The sequence below is a fragment of the Pyrus communis genome, chromosome 7 (assembly GCF_041283825.1).
Source record: "Pyrus communis isolate YQ-2024b chromosome 7, ASM4128382v1, whole genome shotgun sequence".
Taxonomy (NCBI): Eukaryota; Viridiplantae; Streptophyta; class Magnoliopsida; order Rosales; family Rosaceae; genus Pyrus; species Pyrus communis.
In genome coordinates this window covers 2,395,001-2,421,649 of record NC_142571.1, presented here as the reverse complement: position 1 = coordinate 2,421,649, position 26,649 = coordinate 2,395,001, and the positions used below count along the sequence as shown (strand labels likewise).

The window sequence follows — 26,649 nt, the reverse complement described above, 5'->3', positions numbered from 1 at the left end:
ATATATATATATATATATATATAGTTATTTCAAACTGAAACATGCAACCTTTATGAACTAAGCCGAATTTGGTGAACCACATGCAAAGAATGCTGGCCCATATATATATATATATATATAGTTATTTCAAACTGAAACATGCAACCTTTATGAGGCTTATAAACTAAGCCGAATTTGGTGAACCATATGCAAAGAATGCTGGCCCGCCCTTGCGTTTTCTGTTGCACATTATTCCCCTCTGGATCGTAAACTATGTGCCTAAGGTAGTCACTTTGAAATTTGAACAACTGATAAAAAAAATGTCCTAGGGATCAATATGGGCCATACTAAAGTAGGGCTAGTTATCAAGTTCGGCAACTATAGAAGCTAGTGATTCAATATATTATGTATTTGCTTGAGCTTTTTGTTATCTAGTAAGTTTATGGGTAATGTTAAGGAGACTAAATATTCATATCAAATTTTATAAAACATATGAAGTGACTATTGATAATTGAATTAGTAAGTGTTGATTAACGTGTTTATTTTCTACTAGTGACAAATCATATGATTCACAAATTTGGTTTAAGAAGTTGGTCGACCTAGCATTACTCTAAATTTGAATGGAGGTAGAAACTTCCACTTGTATTCCTTGTTTTGCATGTATTTTAGGCACGTAGTTGTTAGGGTTTTTATTTATTTATCTTGTTTTTAGAGTTTTTCTTTAAATAGCGGCCATGGTATATATTGAGAAACAGAACATAGTTTAGTTTGTTGTCATTTCTTTACATATAGAGCCTCATCGCTTAGCAAGCCAAAGGACCAAAAAGAAGACATAGAGAGGTCAAGATATGGAGATTGGTGATACAAGAGAGAGTATTGTAATTGTGGGTGGTGGGATTTGCGGCCTTGCCACTGCTCTTGCTCTTCACAGGTTTTACTCTTACACCAGCCTAATTTTTGTTCTTTCTAAATGCTTCCTTTGTTTAGTGATAGATGTCAATATTTTTCCAGAACTCATACGTACGTTCATTTAGTTCTGGAACATCATAAGTCCTTTCTCTGCAAGTTCTTTTAGGCTATGTACGGGTCCTAGATCATTCAGATTTTGTGACAGAAACACAAGTAATGAATCCCATCAATGCTTCGAACTTTAGGATGATATATATTTGTTAATTTTGGCATGCAGGAAAGGCATTAGAAGCGTGGTCCTGGAAAGATCAAACAGATTGCCAGCAACCGGAGTAGCTATTATCGTGCATCTAAACGGCTGGCGTGCACTTGATCAGCTTGGTGTTGCCTCACTCCTTAGACAAACTTCTTTTCCTATACTCTCGTACGAATCTCTCTATCTCCTCTCTCTCTCTCTCTCTCTCTCTCTCTCTCTCACTAATTTTCCATAAATTATCAGATTTCTTACGTATGGTCTAATTAATATTTTTATTTATCTTCAGCGGACAATTTATTTCACTCGGTAGTGGTGAAATTGAAGATATGGATGTTGGGTGAGTTCTCAAACTTTCATCTCCTTTTAGGTTTGGACCTTTCTTATCTATACACGCGGGAATGAAGATTCAAATTTGAGATATCTTTGAACATTGAGATGAGAAATTAATACCACTGGACTAACAACTTGATTAGACTTCTGTCTTTAATTATGATGTCTACTTCTACCTTAATGTTTCCCATTATGTGAAAAGTTGATGAGGTGTGGTTTAGATTCTTAATAAAAAGTAATAAGGTGAGTAAATAATTTACAGGAAAGAAGAACTGAGAGTTTTGAAGAGGACCGATCTCATTAGTGTTTTGGCTGATAATTTGCCTCCCAACACTGTACGTTTCGGGTGCGAAGTGCATTCTGTTAAGTTGAATCCCGGAACTTCTTCTCCAGTTCTTCAACTTCAAGATGGAACAATTTTGAACCCCAAGGTAAGTAATGCTTAATTGTCTGACTTCACCAGTACTACTTCATGTGTTGTTTGTTTTTTTATCTATAAATGTTAAGTACGGGGTTATTTTGTTCCTATAATACTAGTTAATAACACTTCTCTTGTAAGAGATTAGGTTATTCATATCTGACACCAAGTCAACCTGTTTATTGTCTGTGTTAACTGGTCTTGTATAATTGTCTGACACCGAGTCAACCTGTTTATTGTCTGTGTTAACTGGTCTTGTATAATTGTCTGACACCGAGTCAATCTGTTTATTGTCTGTGTTAACCGGTCTTGTATGATTTACGAATTCATGCCAAGTAATGTCAATTCTAACTCATAAACGACGTATTTTATATCTGTTTACATAAGTTGACAAAAAGAAGTGTAAGTTTCCAACTTGAGATAAAATCGAATGCAGATTTCTTTGGATTTCTTTTTTCTTTCAAAGGGGAGATCTTACCATAGCAGCGATGCAGGGACAAGTCTGTGATAGCTTGCTAGCCTGCAAACTAATCATTATGACTTGCATTTTGTGTTTTGGGTTATGCATATATACTAATGTGGAAGCAGGTTGTGATTGGATGCGACGGAGTGAACTCGATCGTATCAAATGTGATGGGGGTGAAGGCTCCAAATATTTTCAGAATATGTGTCATAAGAGGCTTCACGAGGTATCCAGATGGTCATGAATTCGGTAGTAAGTTCACTTTAACGAGAAAAGATGATACTCAGGTGGGACGACTCCCCATGACCAAAAACCTGGTGTATTGGTTCATGACTCGAAAACATTCTTCTCAAGGTACGTAAAACTATGTTGTTTCTATCATTTATTTCGTTAGAACTATAACATAAACGTATAATATTATCACAAGCACTATGTACAGATTCGTATAATATTATCAAAATGCGGATTTACCTTTTTATGAACAGATTCGGCAGCTTCTAAGGACCAGAAACTAATTCGGGAGTTGGGAGTGAAATCGGTGGAGGGCTTCCCTACAAGCACCGTAGAGATGTTTAAGAATTGCGAGCTAGAATCTTTACATCTCACAGAGTACGTGAGATACCATGCACCATGGGACATACTACGAAAACCCTCTCGGGCGGGAACTGTGTCACTGGCGGGAGATGCCATGCATACCATGGGACCTTTCCTTGCACAAGGTGGCTCAGCCGCACTAGAAGATGCAGTTGTGCTTGCTCGGTGCCTAGCTCAAAAGACTTGCGTCGATCCTAGTGGAAGAGGAACTAAACTGATGGTAGAGGAAGCGTTGGATCAGTACGTGAAAGAGCGAAAGACTCGAGTTCTGAGATTGTCTTTGCAGACATACCTGATTGGGAAAATGTTTCATACTTCATCACAGTTTGTTAAGCTCATATGCGTTGTCCTTCTGGCAATCCTGTTTAGCGAGGCACACGGCCATACCCGCTACGATTGCGGCAGCCTCTAAGATCGATGCAGATATGACTCTGCGTCAAGTTTAAGGATTAGGTGATTATCTGTAGAATTTTGTTTCCTGGAAATGAAATTTCCATTTGATGGAAAATAAGGAGATAATAAACTAATTGAGATAAAAAGAGGGAATATTTGTCCTTCTTACATCTTAATAACTTACAAATACATGGACACATCTACTGCCTACAGTTGCAAAATTTACCTACATGCGGTGGCAAGCTCAGGAATCGCCATATTCTATGTATCCTACAAAATTACAAATACACACAGTACATCTACTACCTATGCTGTTGCAGAAACTGGGATCTCTGAGATCTTAATTGTTGGTAAAGCGGGACGACCTTTATCTGGAAACGGAAGGAGCTTACCTAAATGCAAGCTTTTCATGATCCAGCCAGGCTGCTAGCTGACTGCAGCAGGTGGTCAACTAAATTCTGAAAAAAAAGATGGAGGCTTAATTTTTAATTTTATAGGAAAAATAGCATGTGAGCCAATGTACTTGTAAAAGTAATTAATTACTTACCATCACTGCTAACTTCTGCTCGGACGCACACTGCCTCAAGTGACGTGATGCCCTACTTTCATCCTCAGCAACAATGGCTCCCAAAGTGGACTAACCACTGGAGGGTTTTAAAGACCTTCCCGCCTCCGTGCTGCACAACCCAGAAATTTCAACAGAACGAATCAGACTACCGCGAAATGTCTCTTCAGAGTAAGATGCTTGCCATGACCAAAATTTATGGGAGCATGAATTTAGTTCCTGCCGAGAGGAACAATCAGAACCTTGACAGCAGGAGATATACATTCAATCTGCGTTACGTCAACAACATCACATGGGCTAGGAGGAGATGGCAACTAGTGAGAGGGAGAACTGAGAAATGAAACTAAACCAACCAAGATGAAGTATGGTGTTATGTTTGAATTTCTGTGACAGATTAAGGATATAACAACAAGAGTGAGCCCTACCTTAATTATTTTTGCCAATTTGGTGTACAAACTGTGCTTTCCGTGAAGCATGATTCCTACTTTATCAAAGACATAATCGTGGTTGTGGAGAAGTAGCTTCCCATGATGGCAGGCTCTGCATCAGCTCGATCGGTAGTTTCATGTATCTAAGAAAGATATTGATTTAGAATCATTATCCATAGAAGAGAAAAACATCAGCTTGATTCCGTAGCATTTTTTCTTTTAACACACTTTTACTTGAAACACTTCTATTAAAAGCATGTTGTAACTTTAAATGCTTCTTGAAAGAACTTGAAATGCTTCCTGAGAAAAACGCTTGAAATGCTTCTTGAGAGAAGTACTTGAAATGCTTCCTGAAGAAGCATGTGCTTCTAAAAAACACTTCCGGATGCTTTCTATGTTCCATGAACTTTTTTTTTTTAAACATTTCCTGGCAATCATTGTCATTAGAAGTGCTTTGGGTTACTTGAAAACGCATTTAGCTATTCTAAAATCACTTGCAAAATCTGTCATATTCTTCCAAAATCACATTCCCTCCGACTTGTGTATTGTGATTTACACTTTTTTGTTCAAAGATGTATCACGACATACATCGTAACAATTACTCAGATACATTGATGATGAAAGAGAAAAAAATTTAGTAAATTTTACATATCAGAAAATTAGAGCAGCTTCATTGCCTAAGAGATATTGCTGACATCACTCGGTGAAGGCTCCTGCTGAACCTCTGATTCAACCTGAATCTGGGAGGGTTCCGGCTGGGAAGATTCAACCACACTTGGCGCCGAGGCTTCGGTTGTCTCTGGTTTGAACTTGTTGATATAGTAACTAAGTGATGGCCCAGAGTAATCTACCTTCTGCACCACCGGAGGCGAGTTCTTACCTACTTGGAGGAGTATTGATGAAGCTGCAGCAACAGCAACGAGGGCAACCCCAGCTGTGATTGCTGCTGTGTTCTCAGCTCCATCGGCAGAAGACCCTGCAGTTCCGGAGCTTATTACGCTTTCTGCTACGTAAACTGCAGGCTGGAGAACGCAGACAAGTTACGAAAGTTGACACACTATAACGTGAAATATACTCGAGTCTCGAGCAAATAAGAGAGGAAAAGAAACAAAACAACCAAACCCTCTGAACAGATAGCCACAATATTCATTAGTAGGTTTTAAACATCTCTTTGGAGGGTATGGTTAACAAACTTTGTACACTTTGCCTTGCACTCTGAAGTGTACGTGCACGCTATCATGTATCATCGCTCAACTGAAGCCCTGGATAACTTTAGAGTTTTTTTTTTTTTCATAATTATCAGTTATAATCATTCTGTCCAGTACATTCAATGTTTTTTCAGTATTCAAATAAGAAATAAACATCGATTTATCAAAGAAAAAACAAAAAGGAAAAAGAACGCAACATTACTAACCTCCACAGAATATATGTTCGTCTGTCCAGCAGTGTCCTTCTCAACGTATCCAGTCCAACCCCGATTGCGGGGTGGAAACGTCCCAGAAATTTTTGTCTTCTCACCAGCCAACCATTCCACGCTCACTTTTCCAACCTATTCACATCACGATAAAAATATCAAAATATATTTGTTTAATTATCCTTTTCTGTCAAGTAGAATGCAGCTAGGTATACATAGTGTTACCGATAAACATTGCATTGACCCTACAAACCAACCGCTCTTTAATTGTCAGGTTTTCGTTCCCGGTCAGATTTATTTTTCTTGAGAAAGACAGACTCGTGTGAGAAAGAAGGATGAGGACACCACAGCTTGGAACAATGGTACCTCAAGAATAGTTTCAACATTTGTGGTTCGATAGTTTTACTCCAATATGTTTTGATTTCTTAACTGATAGTTGGTAATATTTTCCCATCCACAGATATAGGCAAAATTTTGCAGACACATTGCAACAATTTCTTGCTGTGCCTATGGGCTTCCGAAGGTGGCAGAGATCTACAAACTCACTTTCTTCCAGTACAATAAACGGTGCAACGGGAGACTTAGCATACCAACAACATCAAGGCACAGGTGGGGTGAATCATACCAGGATTTCAACAAGGAATACTTGCTCATTAAGGTTCCGATTATGCTTCAAAAACAACTAAAAGTGCTTCAAATCCAGATTCAATCAAAAAGTAGTCGAGTTGCTTCTGCCCTTCAGGAATTCACTTTTCAAACTGCCTAGATGCCATGAGGATACGCAAGTCCATGAAAAGAATACAAAGACCAAGCAAAAATCTTCATTTGTTTGTCTTTCAGAATTCAAACATATTGTTTTGCAATGTGATTGAAGAACAACTAGATATAGTTAAACTTAATCCTAAATAAGCGTCCAAGGCACTAAGGCAGTAACAAGTCTCCCCAATTACTACAGAGAACATAACTATAAGTGTAAGAATTACCGGGGAAAATCACCAACTACATATAGTTAAACTTAATCCTAAATTAGGGTCTCTCTTTACCCTGGTATCCAATCCAGTAATCTGGTATTACCAACCAGCCCATCACTGCAAAAACCTCCAACATTGATGTGTTAAATTCAAAATATTTTCTTGCCCATTAATTAGACAACTAATTTTAAGTCACAAAAAATAAGCATATCCAACTTTAAGATCAAACCCATTAACAATCTTACACCAAACACCTAAGATAGAGTTTATATACATACATACATAATTACATACATACAGAGAGAGAGAGAGAGAGAGAGAGAGAGAGAGAGAGAGAGGGTTACCTCCTTGTCAGGAGCACATTCTTCCACATTACAGTCAGCATCTTCAGTGGAAGCTCTAACTAGTGCGAGATGGTTAACTTTCTGAAGTTTTCTGGAGAAGAAGAAGCTCCTTTGTGTAGGAAATGTGCATGTGAATGTGTTTGCTGCTGCAATCACAGCCTGTGCTGCGGTTGCCATTGTTTGCAGAAGCAGAATAACACTCGATAGACTCGGCAGAAATCAGAGATTACGGTGGAGAGGGAGAGATGATATTTTTGTCCTTGCGGATTGGGTGTCCTTTGCTTTGTGTTGGAGGTTTGGTGGATTTTGAGATGGCTACGTGGCAACTCATATTTTTCGCTCTTTTGTTTTTCACCTTTTCCTTTAAAAAAAAAGAAAAAGAGATACTATAAATTACAACGAAGAGTCTCGGTGGTCTTAAAATCATAATGCTAAAATTTAATCTCGGAATGACAAAAATAGGAAAATTATTAATACTATGTAATCGATTTAGGGTTTTAACTTTTACCTCCATGGTCGTTCAAAGAAATTTGATCGTTCGTTATATAAAATTAAGTATTAAAAGTATACTATGTGTAATTTTTCTTGAATTTACCTTAGGTGATTTGAAATGAAATATTTGCAGTTTATTCCATCTTGTAATAACAATTTTATGTTTTCTTTTCAACATTAAATTGAAATTCAATTGTGTTCATCCAAATTCAAGTTGCATTGTGCCCCTAATTTGATCAATAAAAATGGAATTCTGAAGAGTAATTTGCAATGTTACTTGTAAAAAGGTCATAAATAGATGAAATGTTTCGTGAAATTTTAAATTAATTTGGACTTCCAATTTGTTGGAGGAGAAAATCGTTTAGGGTTTAGGATTTTGGGTTTAGCAATGTGAGCTCTTTGGTGTAGTGTTAATTACAATCGCCCAAGTTTTATTCAAATTTCGGGTCAACCCGTTTTACTTTATGCCACTTAGAAGTGGCAGTGTAATATAATCTTTGACTCCAAATTCTTCCAAAGTCTGACGTGAAGGCATGTACCGCAGCCGTTATATAGTGAAAGTAAGTAAATGCATGTACCGTAGCCAAATCCGTAAGTTATTGAGTTTTGAGAAAATTTGATTTGTTTTGTCACCAAGAAATCGGAGAAAATTTATCAAAAAAATAAAGGCGGAAGGCAGAAAAATAGAAAAGAAATACGTATATTATATGTAACAGAAACCAACAGTACATAATCAAACATAGCATTCCATCAAAGAAGACAGCACTCTCAACGATATTAAAACGTCTACGCGCTTCTTAATAAAGGGCCACTCGAACCGAAGAGGCTCCAAAAGTTGTATCCACACGTCTGCGAATGCCAATATACGAGAGGACGTTTATGATAGATTGATCATGTCTTCATAGATCGATCACATGAAGACATGATCGATCGTTTACAACCTCAAATCCCACTTTCTGCAGTCGCCACACCAGTCTCATGTTACACCGTACGCACACTTCATCCCATTATGCAATCCGCTCACAAATTCACACCCCACGCCCTCCCCCGGTTTGAAACTGATGTTAGTTGCGAAAATCTCTAAACCTAAGTTTTCGTCTTTGTGAAGCTGAAATATTTCTTAAGCTTCTTCAACATACTTGGCCGCTTAGCTAATGTTTTTTCAGTTCCCTTTTGCTCGCCTGCAAACCAAAACTCACTTTCACATAAAAGAAAAGCCTGAAGAACGGACAACAGAAAAAGAAAATCACCGGGCAGATGAAACATGTAAAAAAAGCCTACACGCTTACAATACAAGCGGATAGAAATGTATTTGGACAATACACGAAATGAAATTCATTAAGAACCATATTCACACCAACCAAACAAAAAAAATAAAAAAAAAAAAACAAAATAAAGAACAAGAGGGTCTCCACAGCGTCACTCGTGCTGTCAAGCAGCACTCCATGCATCTCGTATTTAACTGAAACATTTTCATTTACTTATTTGTATATGCATTACATAATGTGGGAAAACTGTCAAATATGAAATGTTAAAGATATGTATGGAGCAACTTCATGACCTGAAGATAAACCAAAGCATGGGACGCAGAAGCAAGAAATACAACATGAAATTGCACAAGAAAAAAAAAAAAGAGCTAAAACAGCAACGACGCTGAAGACAAAAAACTATGGATACCCACACCAAAATATCCACTTGCATTCATCAACTACCTTTTGACCTCCGATTACATAATAAAGACATGCACCGAATATAGTCAACGACTTAAACTATTAGCTCTTTTAAGACCATCTCAAACCTTTAGGCTAAAATCTAAAGTTTTTAGCCTAAATACAGCTTTTCTATTTCAACCTTCTGGCCTAAAATTTTAGCTCTAGATTATTAAAGAATCAACTAAAGCTAATTTTTTTTCTTAAATTAACTTGAAAAAAAAAATTATGTAAACTATCGTAAATTAATTTTATGAACATTTTTATCTAAAAATATTTAAATTCCGATAAATATTGAAAACTCACTGAATCGATACATGAAACTCATGAAACACTATGGAAGAATATGAAAATCATGATAGAGATGTATAAACACAAAATACATGAAACACAGAACACATGTGAAGCACATACAAAACACATGTGAAGGACATACAAAACACATGATAGAGATGAAGCACACACAGAACACATTGAAACACATGACACACGAGAAAAAGTGAGTTTTGTGTGGATGTTTGAACAAATACATAGGTATTTATAGAGTTTTTGGGTGAATTTTGAGTTAAATATTTTTTTTAATTATTTTAACCGTTGGATTTAAATTTCAACGTTAGATCTTTTTTTTTACTGTTAGATTTGATTATATTCGATCTCAACTATTGGATTCAATGTATTTTAAAATTACATTTTTTTTTTATAAAACAAAATTTGAATCTAGACCGTTGGATCAACCAATAGTCCAAATATATCAACCGTCCGATGCAAATTAGAGTCGTTGGGCTCTTGCAAGTGCCCGAAAACTGCCCTGACAGTGGGCCCTCTAGGCTTGATGCCGCATGGGGCAATTGGGGCAAGTGGGTAGGCTGCGTCTAGGCTTGTTTCTGGCGAGTCCACTCGCATTTGGACTAATTTCTGAGAAGAATTTGGTTTTTGTTTGGCTTTTAGCTTTTTGGCTTGGGTCGGGTTTGGGGGCGCGAGGTGGGGGTGGGGGGGGGCGCGAATAAAACCTAAAATTTAGCTTTTAGCCCAGGGTTGGGTTAGGTTTGGTCTAAAAGGAAATTTGAAACTCGATGCTACCATTCCAAGAGATTGCTTTCATGACTATCCTTTGTCACAATTACCAATCAATCAGTACTCCACTCACAAATTCCAGAATAAAAAGAAGAAATATAACATATCAATGAGTCTTCAACATAGGCAGGATCACGGTTAAGAGTAACTCCACAGGATAGACACAAGAAGTTCCGTATAATTGTTCAAACGGGTCAGTTTTCTACCATTGCCTAAGGTTTTCAGGTAGTGTTCTCCAAAACTTACAGCCCCCTTTAAACATTTACCACTCAGAGTGACAGCTCCAGTCTCTAGATGTAGGAGAGTCATCTTTAACAAAGCATACATGAAGGCAATATGATCCCGCAGAACAGAAAGAAGCAAGAGCTCCTCCATTAGACAGATACCTCTACTCCCATTCACGATCAAGAACTGTAGCTATAATTTAGCTTGGGATAAATAGCAAACTACAAGTGATGTCTCATAGCTATGGGAAAATGAACCTGATTAGCGATCACAACTTCAGTACTAGGACTCGCAAATTGGTCACTTGTTAAAACTTCATCCGTATCAAGTTACCTTTTATGTTCACCGAACCCAAACTCAGCCTAAAGTACCTTGAACTACTCCCATCTACCCGAGCCTTGAAAGTCACAATATCAGGCTTATGCCACCCTTAGATGAATCAACTGAGAAACTCATGGCACAACCGACTGCTAATCACATAACTAAAACGGCATAGGATCAGTCAAAAGATGAGGCATCCAAGGAGACAAGTAAAAACAGAAAATAACTTGGGGGTTTTTTTTTCTTCCAAAAAGTTATTATCAGATAACAAAATACGCTTGCTGGCTTGTAATGCATGCAATCAAAAGGACTATAGAAGTGTGAATTAAACACGAGAGCTAAACAGCACAGTTACCATCAGTTACAATATCTGGAGGAGATCCAACGGAACCCAACAGCTTAGGCCTGCTTATCCAGTACTGATGAAACCTCTGCCTTGCGTATTCAATGTAGTCAAAGTCAATTTCATTCACATGTTCCTGAAAAATGAAAAACCAAATGTAGAGACAAAATTAAATGCAGCCACATGAAAGTATTGCAACCCATTATGTAACCTTGATCACAGTTAAAAATTAGAACAACGGCCTGACATTGACATGATAGCTTATAGGATAAACCATCAATATGGCAAGTCTCAACAGGAGCCGGCATGCTAAGATATGAAAAAGAAACTAGATTACCAATAAAATTTCAGAATCAGGGAAACAAGGCATTTAAAGAAAATAAAGAAAACATATTAAGAACCTAAGGGGTTAGCTGTCATTCTGGAAGTCACAGTGGCAATAGGTTTCTATGATAATAAGGTTCTATCCATGAAACTATGTTGAAACGACGAGTACCGATATTATTCCCCATAGGCCCCAAAAGAGATGGCTTGCAAGAGTATAGTTCTCAACATCTTGAACCAGCTGCTCCACTTCGCTGTCAGTAGGTTGATTGCCTGCATACAAATCCCACAATTCAGAGACAATCAAATAAATCCTTCCAATTTCTTGAGAGAGGTTACAACATAATCAAGTAAATAATATTACCTGAAGAACTCAGGTACAAACAAACAAACCGCTGACGCTCCTCCAAACCTGTTGTGACAGGTCAAGATATAGCATGGCACAGAAGGAAATAATACAAGATAAACACAAAAGCATGTGCCAGAACAGATGACAAACCAGGATATTTGCTGTAGTCCAAAATATGAGGTGTATCAGTGTGATAGTCAGCTGCCATCTCACAGAAATGATTTGCTATGTCAAATTGTACAGCATTATAACTTGCATACTCATAATCCTGGCAGGAAAGTTAAATATAATATCAGAACCAAAGAATCTTCCCACTCTTGTTCATGCCCACATCACACATTGTCAATCCCATAATTGGATAGACCAATAAACATGGTGCTGAATTAGCTTCCCAAGAAATGAAAAGAAAAAAAAAGAAAGAAAAGAACGGAACTTTCTTCACATAATCAAATTCATACTCTCTTAGTCAATAATCCTTCCAACGAAACATCATATAGGATGACGTTTAAACTTTAAACCTATATACATCCATATAAAAACTGATAGACTATCTCCATATGATTAATGATAATCTCAATATGATTAATGATAATCTCAGTCCTAATTTTTTATTTTTATTTTTTCTGGGTATTGTTAGCAGTTGGAATTATATGGTGAAATTCACAGATACAAGCTATTTGAAATACTTTTCTTCCTTTCTACCAATGACATCTGCCATACTACAATTAGAAATCATCTAAGCAAAGTACAGTCTTATAACTAGGTATTTCGTTGTTGCATATTAATGAAAACATCTTAACTATTTACTAAAGTAAAAACTAAAAGATCAAATGAAAACAAGATTTTGACACCAAAATTCAGATGAGAAAATAAAAATTTGAAATTAAAAGCAGAATGAGAAACTTACGATTATGGTTATCGATTTACTCTTTTCCTCAAGCATTATGTTACCATACTGTAAATCATTGTGGCAAAAACCCATACGTTGATGAGGCCCTGAGAGCTCCTTTTCCAGTAACGGGATTTCGTTTTCAATAGAATCCAGCTGAAAGGAATTAGCTTCTTCTGGGGTACACAATCTCTTGGCCGTACTGAGCCAATTTCTGGAACATTTACAAAGAATTGATTGAAGCTATAACAACAGTCGGAACATTAATTCATGCAACAATTTATTCTCACTTAATTTAGACACATGGTATAATCTCAATCTTTCAGAGAATAGTACAGAAGAAACAAAGTAATGTACCGCAATCTATTCCAGAGGGTGACAACCTTTGGACCAGGCATATCAAGTTCATGGAACTCCTTCAATTTCGATGCTATAAGAGCAGATGTGTCCGGATCACGTAGATCACATGCTGAGAGTGTCTGAAAATTTACAAGTGAAAGAGATAAAATCAGGAAAGGAAAAAAATGTGCTTCCATAGTTTAAGGAGCTACAGAACTCTTTAATTGACTTCTTTATGCAATTTGTCCATGTAACCCAAGATATGAAATAGATGTGTTTATCTTTCTCGTACATAACCACCACTAAAAGGAATTGTAAAACACAAAGAGGAATTAATCACTTGCTGAAGAAAATTATTATTATTTACTAAATTTGATCTTGAGCTAGAGAAGGTAGTCATAAAACACTACGACATGACAATTTAGCATGACATTCTCATGCACCAGAAATAAACCGAGTGTTAATAGAAAAAAAGAGCATGGTGCATATATATACTCCTAACCCCAAGTAGAAATGGTGGAAGAATAATTTGTGTTCTTAAGAAATGCAGCAGTAAGGAACCATCCAAAGAAACTTCCTTTATATATTATTTTAAATGCGAATTATGAGATTGCTAGAGAACGACAGCAAGATAAGTAAAAATGAAAGTACCCGTGCATGGATGAACGCTTCAATTCGGCCATTTGGAAAACGCCCAAGCAAACGAGGTCCCTGACCATTCTTTGACATGTGTTCAAATGTTCGGATCTCATTATCCCTGTCAAAGAACACCTCGACACCCTCACCATAAATCCTAACCACAACTTTATGTGAAAGTTCCCCTGTCCTTGATGGCCACTTTATTTCAAAAACCTCATTTGTCATTGCACCCTTGAGAGGGATCACCTGCAGTGCCTTTGAATCCACCACGTCATCCCACTGGGAAGCCAATGATTGTAGAATCTCCCTAGCTTCTGCTGGAATACGATCTTCTCTGTTGACCATGGCATTTTCCATGGCACCCATAATAAAAAATTATGCTGCGCTTCCACACCACAACGATGAATATAACTCAAGCAACCTAATATCCTGGTGTGGAAATGTTCCAAGGAGAATAAGCAAGGAATTTAACTAGGGGCGGAGCCAGAAATTTCTTCTAGTGGGGGCAACCGAAAACAACTAAGAAAACCTTATTATGGTATGGTTATACGCAATATGATATTAAGGATGGTTTTCAAAAATGATGATGTATCACAATTCCAATGTTACAAAAATTTCAATGTATTAGTGGAAAGTGGCAAAGTGATGAGAAAAATATAAGTACATGATAGGCGGGAGAGGGTCTTTTAGGTTTGAATGACAAAACAAGAGCACTATTGCTCATATAATATTTGATATGGAGTATAAATAGAATGAATGTATGATGGATATTAGATATATATATTTTCTTCAAAGATAACTCGTGTATATTATATAATTGTAGTCTGCAACTAAACAAACGAATTACTTGAGTGGGGGCATCTGCCCCCAATGAGCCTTCATTGGCTCCGTCAACATGACTAAGGCCAAGAAATTTAACCAATAGCTGTCAGATTGCTAATGATCACAAAATTCCGAACCCCATTGCAGTAATCAGCTAGAAGGTAAGCAGACAAATAAAAAGGGGGCATAATTAGCACACCATTGCGGTCTAAACCTAATAGACAAGAATCGATTTTGACATCAAATTACACGACAATTTGTGTCCATCACTTCCGATTCTAAGACATTCAATTCCATAAGTAAACATTACAAAAAGTAAAATTATTGGAATTTGGAAGCCGCCCCAATATTTCAAGCAGCAAGAAACCATCTACCACTTTGAAATTTTTCCAAAATTCTATCTTGGCTAAGGATTAAGGATCTGTAACCTGCAATAATACTCATAATTCTGAAACTTGCCAATATAGTTAAAGGGGAAAATTCCATTTCCTCAAACAAAACAAACAGAAAATAATCCCATATTCAAATGCAGCATGCAAGATGCAAGATGCAACTTTCTCATATATTTCTAAGCAATCCAGTCCCTTTCCTTTCCCACCAATTCCCGGTTGCCAAACACAGCACAATCGCAGGAATTGGCGGGAAAGGGATTCCGACCCGGATTCTCCAGAACCAAATTAAAATCAAAATAATATAAAACGACAATTTGTTATTTTGGTTGCATGCAAATTATTGGTGACGATAGAACGATAATAATACCTGGAAAGGAAGGAGAACCGGACCGCCGGACCAGGAGAGGCGGAGGAGAGGAACAGCACGAGAAGAGGGCTCGGAATGTGGGTGATAAGGGCAGGAGAGCCTCGTCGTCGTGCGGTTTCCGGGAGGAAGGGAATGGCGGTGGAATTGAAGCGGGAGTGGAGGGTGGTGGTTTTGTTGGTAATATTTTGGGATTCGAGCACGGGTGAGTTGGCAGAGGAATTTGGGCCGTTGGCTTTCAGCAAGGAAAGGTTTTGGGCAAAGAGCATTTCTTTGGGAATAATCGATCAAAATGCGTGTTCGACCCGAGTGCCCACGTGTGGATGACGAACTGCCGACATACAAGTAAGCGTAATGTTCATATATGTTTTTATACCACATTTTTATATCATTTTAGATGGTATTTGATATGGACTCTTTCTCCTTTATTTTCTTAGGTTTTGTAAAATTTTCAAATGATATGACTGTGCCACATTTAGATACCACCCACCCAAGATGATATGAAAATATGGTACAAAACATGGTATGAATAGCATTACTCTAGTAATTAATTAGTAATTACTCTAATTATACCATATTTTTGTACCACATTTTTATACCACCTTAGGTGGCATTTGATGTAGACAACTACATCATTTGAATTAATCAGATTTTTAAATTTAGTTCATTATTTAATAAACTAATAATTAAAAAAAACTAATTAATTAAATGATGATTATAGTATATGAGGAGTTTTTCTTCTTCATTTCCTTAAGTTTTGCAATTTTTTCAAATGATGTGGCTGTCCACATCAGATGCCACCTAAGATGGTATAAAAATGTGGTATGAATAACATTACTCGCCAAAATGTGATTACAGGTTTATTGCTAACTATATGTCATCAATTTAATGAATATTTAAATAATTTATTAGACAAAATGAGTAAATTAATACAATTTTAAAATTTTAGGGGGGTAATGTGAGAAAATTGAAACCCTGTGACCCATTTTTGAAATGTAGTTAGCCCTATGTTTTATGTGAAATTATCACTTAATATTATGGTCTCGTCTTTTTCATTGATAAGACATTCTTCAACCTTGGGCTAAAATTCAATTTTTCACTTCTATTCCCCCCCCCCCCCCCCCCCCCCCCAAAACCAAAACTCAACCTCACCCAACGCTAAAATGTGGCTTAAAACCTAAAATTCAAATGGAAGCCAAATTTAGCCTAAGATTAGTGGGACTAGCCCACCATATATATATATATATATATATATATATATATATATATATATATATATATATATATTATTTAGTTTTATATTTATAAATACATTGAATCTAACGGTTAAGATCTAATTTGATGAAATTCAACGGTACAAAAAAATAATTTAACAGTCTAAATTTAAATCTAACGGCTAAAGTAATTAAAAAAAATCTTTCATTTGTTTCATATTTTTCATAGTGTTTAACGTGTTTCATGGTATCGGTTAGTAATTTTTCAATATTTGTTAGAATCTAAATATTTTTAGGTTAAAATGTTCATAAAATTAAATTAGGATAGTTTACATAATTTTTTATTTTTAAAAAGTTACTTTAAGAAAAAAAAAAGTCTAAATTCATTCTTTAATAATCTGGGGCTAAAATTGTAGGCTAGAAGAGTTAGAGCAGAAAAACTGTTTTGGGTTAAAACCTAAATTTTTTGGGCTAAAAGTTTTAGGTTTTAGACTAAGGGTTGAAGATGGTCTAAGTGAGATGTCTCATATTTAAATCTGGTTGACGAGTCTGATACACTTTTATTCCCTCATCTCTTGATGTTGCTTTGGAGTATTTTGATCCGGTTACAAAAATTCATGTGCTATTTGATTCAGTCTAGTTCTACTTTAATTTTTAAGGAAAACAAACGAAAAGTCCTCAAAAACTTTAGTTTTAATGAAAATGACAAAATAAAGATATAAGTGAATAGTACCATAAGTGATTTTTCAAGATAAAAATGTCATTTTCTTTAAAAATGAACAGTACCGAAAAATTTTCGATTGCCACCAGCTCTTAAGCACACCCATTGGCATTGACTGCATGAGATCGAAAGATTTTCGGTCTACAAATAGGTTTGATTTGCTTCACCTATGAAAATTTCTACCAATTTACAAATTAAAATATCCTGTTTCCGTGCATCTTAATGTTTGGTAGTATTTAAATTTTGAATAGAATTTTTTTTAACCATGGCTCATATTAATAATATACCAACAATACTAATACAGTAATACTACAACATTAATGTTCTCGAAAAAAAAAACACTACAACATTAGTGCTCTTAAAACTACAGTTTAGTGGTATTCATTTTTACTTGTAAATGAGAGATTTTAGGCTCGATTTTCATCAAAGACGAGTTTGAACTACATTATTGATAGCCCATTGTGAGGCTAAGCTCACCCCCTCCCCCTTAGTGTAGATAATATCATTTTTTCAAAAAAATCTACGGTCTAGTGATATTCTTCTTCACTTGTAAGTGAGAGGTTTTATGTTCGAATCTCATGAATGACAAATTCGATATCAAATTAGGTTGCCTATTGTGTAGCTTAGCCAAACTCCTCATTCCCTTAATGTAAAATATATCGTTACACTAAAAAAAGGTTATATTTAAATCATGTTTCCTCTCTTTTTAATCAATAAAATGTTACAATATTTATACTAATTATAAAAGGTCAATCAAGTAGTGTGGTACACTAATCACTCAAAGCATACAAAATTACAAACTCTGCCACTACAATGGCATCTTTCATTTCTCACATTTTTTATAATTTTTTACTAGGTAAGTAGAAGTTTCAAACACTGGATTGTAGTTATTGGTATATGTAAATTCAGACTACGAATCATAGTTTTAGTTTTATTATCAAATTAATCAAATCTAATGAAATAGAAACCGTAATACAGAGTCTGAATCTGTATAACTGGAGAACATAAACTACAATGCAATGTCTAATCAGGGCTTCAAATTTTGAGGCATCTTCACGGTGCCATGTAGCATTTTAGTCAAAGGTTATCTCATCTCTATACTCTATATAGAAAAGGAGAGGGCATAAGTGTTGAATCATTCATAATACCAAAATTTGCCCTTTCTTTAACTAGAAGTCCAAATATTAATTTAAAACTGATTAGTTAGTGTATAATTATTATTTTTTTAATAGAGTTAGGGTCTAATTATTAAATTCAAAACAAACCCGCAGCATTTGTTATTTTTAATTAAAAAATAGATTCAACAAAATAAATTAAAAAATAGAAAAATATTTTATTATAAAGAGAAATGACAAAAATTTGAAACATTCAAAAGACTAATTTTTGCCCTCCTAATTAGATATTAGACACATTATAATTTAGGAAAATTGTAGCAATGATCTCTCAACTTTAACCCTATTGGACCATAGTTGCACGTTTTGAGAAGGTAAAAACAAATGTTCATGAATTTTTAGTTGATAGACTATTGCTCTAATTGGGTTAAAATTAAGGTACCATTGTTATAATTTTCTCTTATAGTTTAGTTATTAAGGGGCAAAACAATAAGTCTCCTGGAATCTCGTGTTTCCACCAGGAAATGCCTTCTCGAGGTTGGAGGATGACTGCAAGTCATTGGAGAAGTGTGTAGGGGTCATCGAAGATCGTTGAGGCTGTGGGGATCGAAGGACAATGATGACATAGTGAAACATTGTCATTTTGATCTTGGTATAGGGGTTTTGGTGGCACAGCTCACACGCCTTCAAGCCGCGACTTACAGGAGTAGGGTTTGACAGAAATTAAAATCATGTTTTAGAACGTATTGATGAAATTTAGGAGGTCTTTGAACTTGATTTTAGAAGATCCTTCTCCAACTGTGTAGCTTAGAGTTATGAGGTTGATGATAACGTGTTGTATACTTATTTTAGTGAGGGAAGAGGAGGGTGAGGCAGGGGAGAGAAAAGAGTGAGTTGAGGAGATTTGTGATCATATTTTTCATAACTTGTGCCTTTATTTATAGTAAAAATAGCAGGTTTACTTACCCTATAAGTAATACAAAAGCTTACAAAAAAAGGTTTAGAAGATACTCCTAAATGCTATCTATTAGGATTTATACCATTACATTCATAATTAAATTAAAACCGCAACTGTTCTCACTTTTTGGTTGAAATATAAATAGTTATTGGACAAAAAAAAAAGTAAAAAAAAAAAATAGTTATAAGACGACCACTAAAGTTTTTTGTTTGTTATTTATTAATTCTAAGAGAAATGGAAAAATAAAATGAAAATAAGGTAGGTGAGCTAAAGATATAAAGTAAACGGTGAGCTATGATATAAAGTAAACCAACACAACCCTACTTGAAATTAAGACGCCAAACTATCTCACTCGTTGGCGGAGGGCCGCACTGCAAGGGCAAGGGCTTTGGAATTGCCCTGACAAGTGGTTGCCTTTGTGCAACTCCAACCGTTGGGTCAAGGGTAAAGGTAATTACTATCCAGTTCACAAATATATGTTTTTTATTTTTTAGGACTTGTAAGTGTATTTAAGTGTGAACTTTGTAATTTTGTAATTTTTTTTTTTATTTTGAACTTCGATAATTCAATTTCAAATACCAACCAAAGCATAGCATCACAACAAACCTAATTAATTAAAAATAAAAGGCAATTGAAGAAGATGGTTGAATATTTATGAAATAAAAAATTAATTTTTTGCTTTTTTTTTTCTTTCCCTTTTCCCTTTATTTTTTTGTCATTTTTAATGATTGAATTAATCATGACCGTGTGTTTTTTAGTTATTGAATCCAACGATCCAACACTTGTCATGTGGCACAACAATAAAATTTTCAAATATTTTTGTACCGTTGAAAATGTAACGATCTTGATCATCGAGCAGTTAGAAATCCAATAGCTCTCATCGTGCCACGTGAGGCAGTTGTTGGGCTTTCTTTTGGAGTTGCAATAGCGGAGCCCACGACAACAGAATTGTCGGCCCACTCACCCAAAATGTGTGTGTAATACACACGCCACACACAAAAAAATGAGGCTGTAACTAACGTTATGCGGACGTCAATTTTGTCTGCTAGTGCTAAGCCAAGCTTCACACGGCCAACCGCTTGCCTTCTTCAATTTGGCCCGTAGAAATATTTTCTTTTTAAAGTTGAAAGGCATCTTTCACGTCCTTGCACTTGTCATTCATCAATGGGTGGGACTATATCACAATGATTTCATTTTCTTATATCTTTTGTTGGCATTTACAACATGTCCCCGTTTTGGTGGGGCTCGTGGTCCATGGTGTTGGATAAATATTAACAATCAATGATAAATTTATATATGTTAATAAATAATAAATGAGAATGAATAATTTAACAAAGTATAAACAAAACGAAATAATATTAAACAAATAAACTGAAGATCAAGGTTTGCGTACCGCAATGTCCTTGAAATAGAAATTTCATCCCTACTTTGTGCTTGTAGTTTTACGAATGTGTGCTTCATCAGGATTTAACAATCAAAGTCAAGATTCCAGCACCGGAAAACTAGATCACTTCTGGTGAATTTCTTTGTGGTTTTCTCAGTAAGAAGGTTTGAGATTGTAGAAGATGAATTTGATTTTTTTGTGTTATAAATGTCATGCAAATGGATGTATATATAATAGGTTTATATCTGTTCGCAACAGGTATAAGAATGGTGCGTCTATTAGGAGACATCTTCTTAGAGGGGTGCTTTGCTCTCTGGTCTTTTTTTCATCACTTCAGACTTCATTTGAAAAGATGAGTATGTTGATATAAAAAATAATTAATTAATTAATCTGAAATTAAAAATTAATTGATTAATTAAATCTAAAATTAAAAAATAATTCATTAAAGAATTTAATTATTAGAACGCGAGCTCATCTTTTGATATATTAATTATCAATTAATTAGCACATCCCAAAACCCAAAACTCAAGTTTTGAGCCCATGTTACTTTTCAAGGTCCAACACTTCAATCATTTTTTAATAGGGACAAAACCTTAAAAAGCGAGTGAACATTTTGGTAGTGACCAATGTGGGACAATGTAGAATGAAGATTTCTACTCAAAATTTCCATGTTCATTCTATAAATATATATATATACAACCCACAAAAGCTATGGTTTTGAGAGTTGATTAAGAGAGATAGATGTTAGTCAATCTTCTCAACTTCTCCTCAAATTCGGATGATTTTCCAAGCAGTTGAAATGTAGAAAAGTTGGGTGGCAACCTTGGCTGCATTCAGAAAATTTAGGTCTCCACCAGAGGAAAGTTACAAGTAGGGTCGATGAGAATTAAATTATTCTGTAATCAAATGGAAACAACAATGGTAATTTACCTATTGTCGTTTTGATCCTACTCAAGATCACTCTTGTATATATTGTAGGAATAAAAATCCATTGTGTTAGATAGATTTTTCATGGATTGGTGACATGATTTTTAGTCAATGAATTTAAGCTTATTATCAATTATATTGTCACTTAGCATTATAGTTTCGAAATATTCATCTTTACTAGTAAATAAGTAGTCTTAGATTCAGTTCTCGAGTATGACAAGTTCAAAATCAATTTATCTCATCTCTTTAGTATAAATTTATTGTGGTATAAAAAAAATTAAAAAAAACACTCATATACATATACGCTTATTTTGAAAACTCCCCCACAAGCATCACAACCATATTGTTTAAGAGAAACCATTAGTGTGTTAAGCTTAATCCAAGAAAATCGAGGTAGAGACTAAAGCAAAGGATGAATAATATACGTTAGATACCCATAGAAGAAATGATACATAGATTCAAACCTTGAAAGCATCCAGGGAGTAATAAACTTCCCATCATGATCTTTAGAATTAGTACACATGCATATCCAACGTAACGGAAATGTTCACTCCTCAAAAATAAATTTACTGCATGCGTTCCTATTGGCAGAAACATTAAAAAGGCCCACGAAAATTCTAAAGATTGGGTAACTGACGAGAAAAATTCATATGCACAAATGCGCCGCAAAACGCTGCTAAAGAATTAGAGGACAGAGAAACGTAAATTAGTGGTTAAAATGCCATGCTGGCATGTTTATTTTATTTTATTTTATGACAGAAGCGATATAATTTTATTGATCAGAACAAACATATACAATCAACGTTACATCGAGGTGTTAGATGGGTATAATTCTTCAGTGATCAAATATCTTGATCGGGAGATAAATCCCCATAAATTTGGTAATAAGGAAAACCCCTACACGGCTATCATAACACACAAGAACCATAAGCTACCAGTGTAGATCCGCCAGAATTACAGCATACATAATAAATCTAGCACCGGCGCCACAAAAGCCATTGCAAGAACAAGGCCACAAACGACTCGCCAAGGCGATATATCACAGCCTGATATGCAGCACAAAACAACACAAAATAAATAAATAAAATTAACTAATCCGAGAATGAACCATCAACCAGCAAGTCTCCATGGTGAGGACAAAACCACTTCTAGAGAGATTTATAGCAGCCATAGGAAGACGAATTGCTATAGATCAGACCAGGTAAGGCAACCTAGTTACGGTAGGTGGAGTAGCGCACACTATCGTGGAAAACGAGCAGTAAGGGATGGATTTGTCCCACCAACTATAAATCTTAACATGTTTACAAATAATGCCAAAAATAAGAGGGCATATCACGGATTTAGGAAGAAACTCCAACAACAATCGGAGTGTTGTCAGAAAAAACGATGGGAAACGGAGGAGGAGTTGGGCATCTTGGGACTGGTGAAAAAGAGGAGATGGACAAATGGGGGTAGGCCGAGGCGCAAGAGAGATGGGGAGTTGAAAATAAAAAGTTTATGACAAATATAAGAATTCTCTACAATCTTACAATTCTCAAAATATTAATTCAATTTTGTATTCTTCTTCATAAGGAGATATTTATAAGATTACAAAGGAGCAATAATAGGAAATAAATCAAAATAATCTTTTGTCAACAAGACAAGGAAACCAAGACCAAATCAAATCAAATCAAACCTAATTAAATCATATAAAATCACTAATTAAATCAAATCCTAAAATACTTTCCTTTTTATTTTCCAACGCCTCCCCCCCCCCCCTCTTTTTTCAAACTCAAGGTGTGAAATCATGAGTTTGCCAATAAGGAAATCTTCATTGATATGCTCAAAGTAACACCAATCTTTTCGAAAGCTCAGCAAATCGCAATCCATCAAAACTAATGCCTTTTTTCGAATACCTAATTGGAACTAGCGCCAATCTTTTCGAAAGCCCAACTAGAACAAACGTCTCTTTTCGAAAGCCCGACAAACAAATCAAAATCCTCGGAACTAACGCCTCTTTTCGAAAGCCCAACTGGAACTAACGCTAATCTTTTCGAATGCCCAATTGAAACTAACATCTTTTTTCAAAAGCCCGATAAATAAATCTCTTGATATGTTGGAACTAACGCCTCTTTACGAAAGCCCAACTGAAACTAACGCTTCTTTTCGGAAACCCTAACCACCAAATCTCTCTTTCTCTCTTTCTCTCTCTCTCTCTCTCTTAATATATTTTTTCTCATCCTTGTTTTTCATCCTCATTTTTTCTCTTCTTCAAACTAAAAAACAAACTAAATTAAAAAAATATAAAATAAAACAAAACCCAAAAGCCTTCATGATAGGAAACGTATCCTACCTTGACAAAACTTTTTTTTTTCTTCTTCTAATCTCTTTCCTCCAAGGCATTGAAACCATGCACTTTTCTTCCTTTATTCTTCTTCATGGCAATGGAAATTTGTCTTCTTCTATTAGTCGTAGACAATCTTCATCCTTAGGTTCATGGCTTGTGGGTGCACGAAAAAAATTAGTTTCGTGCACCCACAACAAAGTTCAACCAAGAATTGAACTCCACTCTGATACCAAGTTGAAAATAAAGAGTTTATGACAAATATAAGAATTCTCTACAATCTCACAATTCTTAAATATTACTTCAATTCTTTATTCTTCTCCATAAGGAGGTATTTATAAGATTCCAAAGGAGCAATACTAGGAAATAAATCAAAATAATCCTTTGTCAACAAGGCAAGGAAACCTAGACCAAATCAAATCATATCAAACCTAATTAAATCATATAAAATCACTAATTAAATCAAATCCTAAAATACTTTCATTTTTATTTTCCAACAGGGCAGAGGGAAAAAAGGGGGTCACTGGTCAAGGGAGGAGAAGAAGAGGCAGCAAAATGGTGTGGGTGCGGGGTAAAATTGAAGATGGAGAGGAAGGGGAGAGGAAAGGGAAAGATAAAAGGGGTGGAGAGGGCTGCTGCTGACCCCAAGCCATAGCAAGAAGCCAGTGGTTGCAGCAAGAAAGCTAGGGTTTGGGTCGGAGGTGAGAGGATAAGGTCTAGGACATGTTTACTTGAATAGTCCCGATCTTTGGCTTTCCTACGTTTACTAAAACATGGGTAGTTTTTTATTGTTTTAATTCTTATCTTCTAATGTGTTTACTTCATACATAATGGAATGAGAAAAAGTGTAGGTTGTACCTTAAAATCTAGAAAGTCTTAATGAAACACTTCTGGTACTGTTCACTTTTAACGTTAAGGATATTTTTACTCTAAAAAATCACTTCTGATACGATTCACTTACAATACCTTTTTGTCTTTTTTGTTAAAACTTAAAGTTTTCAATCTATTTTCATTAGTTTTCCTTAAAATCTATAATCGAATTTTTGAAAATATCGGGAACCAAATCAAACAGGAGAACTAGTTGATCGTTCTCTTTCCTTCTTTCCCTTCCCAATTCATAACTTTCCCGAAACATGCTAGTAAACAAGTCGAATTTTTCAAATGAAAGACTTCTTTGCACCGGCGCGTGAGGAGGGCTAAGAATAAACTCACAAGTCCAAACATGTTAGTAAAGAAGTCGAGTCTTTCAATTGAAAGACTTCTTTGCACCCGGGTGTGAGGAGGGCTATAGTATAAACTCACAAGTTTTATTAACCCTTATTAATCCGAAGCACAAAATGGTATCGTTTTGGACATAAGTACAATACAAATAAAAACACGCTTAATCCTTAATCCACGCAACAAGTTTTTTCAAGTGTTCAGGCCGAACCTTTACTTTTTATCTAGTGTTTATTAATGACGCAATTCGACCCAGATATTTAAATGGACATAAAAATCGAGGCATGTTTATCGATATCTAGTTGGTGACAAAGTCATATTATGCAAATGGCGTTTAAAAAGTACAATTAAATTAAAACTAATCTAAACTAAGAGTGAGAATGCCTAGTGCAAGAAGAACCCTTATTATAAATGCATGCAATTTTAGAACATAGACAAAAGTGTAGTAAATGTATGATTATTCCCATCCTAGGTAGAATGGATATTACACAACTAACATGAAATAAATTTCCTACATTAAGTGGACGTCAAATCCACCAATGATCCCTCGCTCGCTACAGAATTCAGCTACTAAGTCTTGGAGGGGTGTGTAACAGAAAGTGTAAGTGGGCAAAAAATAAGGATTTATTAAAATCTTTTCTTTTTGTAACATAGTAACCCATTCCTGTAAAACCCGTATAGTTTCCAAAATTACATTACAAATAAGTATGAAACCAAGGTGAATGGTATAAAACCAGTTACGCTAAGGATAGGAGTAAATCACAAATACCTCAACAAATGTTACACAATATGCTCATAAAACATGCAGACCCAGAAGTCCATGTAGAAAGTAGCTACATGAACATGATGGGTGTAATAATGTACGCTCTAGTACTACATACACGTAAAGTTGGCACTAAGCGCGTCAGATACGAGTCATAAATGCAAAAGCAACTAGTTCTTACTGGCACCTACAAAAAAAATCCAATGTAAGCGTAACAATGTGATGTGAAAATACACGTGAAGCTAGTCTTGGTTCAAACAAGTACTATAAACACTGGTGTAAGTATGGATGATGAGTAGATAAAATATGTATGCTCATGCTAACATAATTTCATAAATCTCAACATCATCAAATATACTTGGTATTTATAAGTAATTAAAAACATACACGTGGGCGTGTTGAGAATCAATGTCAATTGTAGGTGAAGTAGGTGGATGTTGTAGGTGAAGTAAGTGTGTGAGGTTGGTGAAGTAAGTGGAGGTTGTAGGTGAAGTAGGTGGATGTTGTAGGTGAAGTAAGTGTGTGGTGTAGCTTTCATTTGGTTTGCTATAAATACCCAAGTCCTCAAGCATTGTATATCATCCAAGGAGAAACAAAGCCTAGAGATAAATAAGAAAAGCTTTGCTAATTAGTTTGTTTTGTGAGCTTTCTTTAAGAGTGTGCTCTATTTTCTTCTTCTTGGG

At 35.5% G+C, this 26,649-nt stretch overlaps 3 protein-coding genes across 5 annotated transcripts; 1 reads left to right on the top strand and 2 right to left on the bottom strand.

Annotated features, from left to right (window-relative positions):
* The first annotated feature begins 269 nt into the window (after nucleotides 1–269).
* Nucleotides 270–3,649, top strand: LOC137733397 (monooxygenase 1-like). Its single transcript, XM_068472549.2, has 6 exons — nucleotides 270–910; nucleotides 1,166–1,312; nucleotides 1,431–1,481; nucleotides 1,737–1,905; nucleotides 2,481–2,709; nucleotides 2,841–3,649. Exons 1-6 carry the CDS (start codon nucleotides 828–830, stop codon nucleotides 3,359–3,361), a joined length of 1,200 nt encoding a protein of 399 aa, XP_068328650.2. The 5' UTR covers nucleotides 270–827; the 3' UTR covers nucleotides 3,362–3,649.
* A 1,145-nt stretch (nucleotides 3,650–4,794) lies between these two features.
* Nucleotides 4,795–7,360, bottom strand: LOC137734958 (protein MAINTENANCE OF PSII UNDER HIGH LIGHT 1). Its single transcript, XM_068474299.2, has 3 exons — nucleotides 7,065–7,360; nucleotides 5,750–5,884; nucleotides 4,795–5,357 (listed from the first exon to the last, which is right to left on the bottom strand). Exons 1-3 carry the CDS (start codon nucleotides 7,239–7,241, stop codon nucleotides 5,013–5,015), a joined length of 657 nt encoding a protein of 218 aa, XP_068330400.2. The 5' UTR covers nucleotides 7,242–7,360; the 3' UTR covers nucleotides 4,795–5,012.
* An 880-nt stretch (nucleotides 7,361–8,240) lies between these two features.
* Nucleotides 8,241–15,606, bottom strand: LOC137734985 (putative choline kinase 2). Of its 3 annotated transcripts, none has more exons than XM_068474332.2 (9): nucleotides 15,350–15,606; nucleotides 13,781–14,197; nucleotides 13,148–13,269; nucleotides 12,809–13,004; nucleotides 12,052–12,169; nucleotides 11,917–11,964; nucleotides 11,725–11,825; nucleotides 11,241–11,364; nucleotides 8,241–8,737 (listed from the first exon to the last, which is right to left on the bottom strand). In XM_068474332.2, exons 2-9 carry the CDS (start codon nucleotides 14,132–14,134, stop codon nucleotides 8,643–8,645), a joined length of 1,158 nt encoding a protein of 385 aa, XP_068330433.2. In that variant the 5' UTR covers nucleotides 14,135–14,197; nucleotides 15,350–15,606; the 3' UTR covers nucleotides 8,241–8,642. The 3 variants fall into 3 exon arrangements, with proteins under 3 accessions (XP_068330433.2, XP_088553773.1, XP_088553772.1); XM_088697647.1 differs by lacking the exon at nucleotides 8,241–8,737 and adding an exon at nucleotides 10,416–11,046; XM_088697646.1 differs by lacking the exon at nucleotides 8,241–8,737 and having other exon boundaries at nucleotides 11,100–11,364.
* Between the last annotated feature and the right edge of the window lie 11,043 nt (nucleotides 15,607–26,649).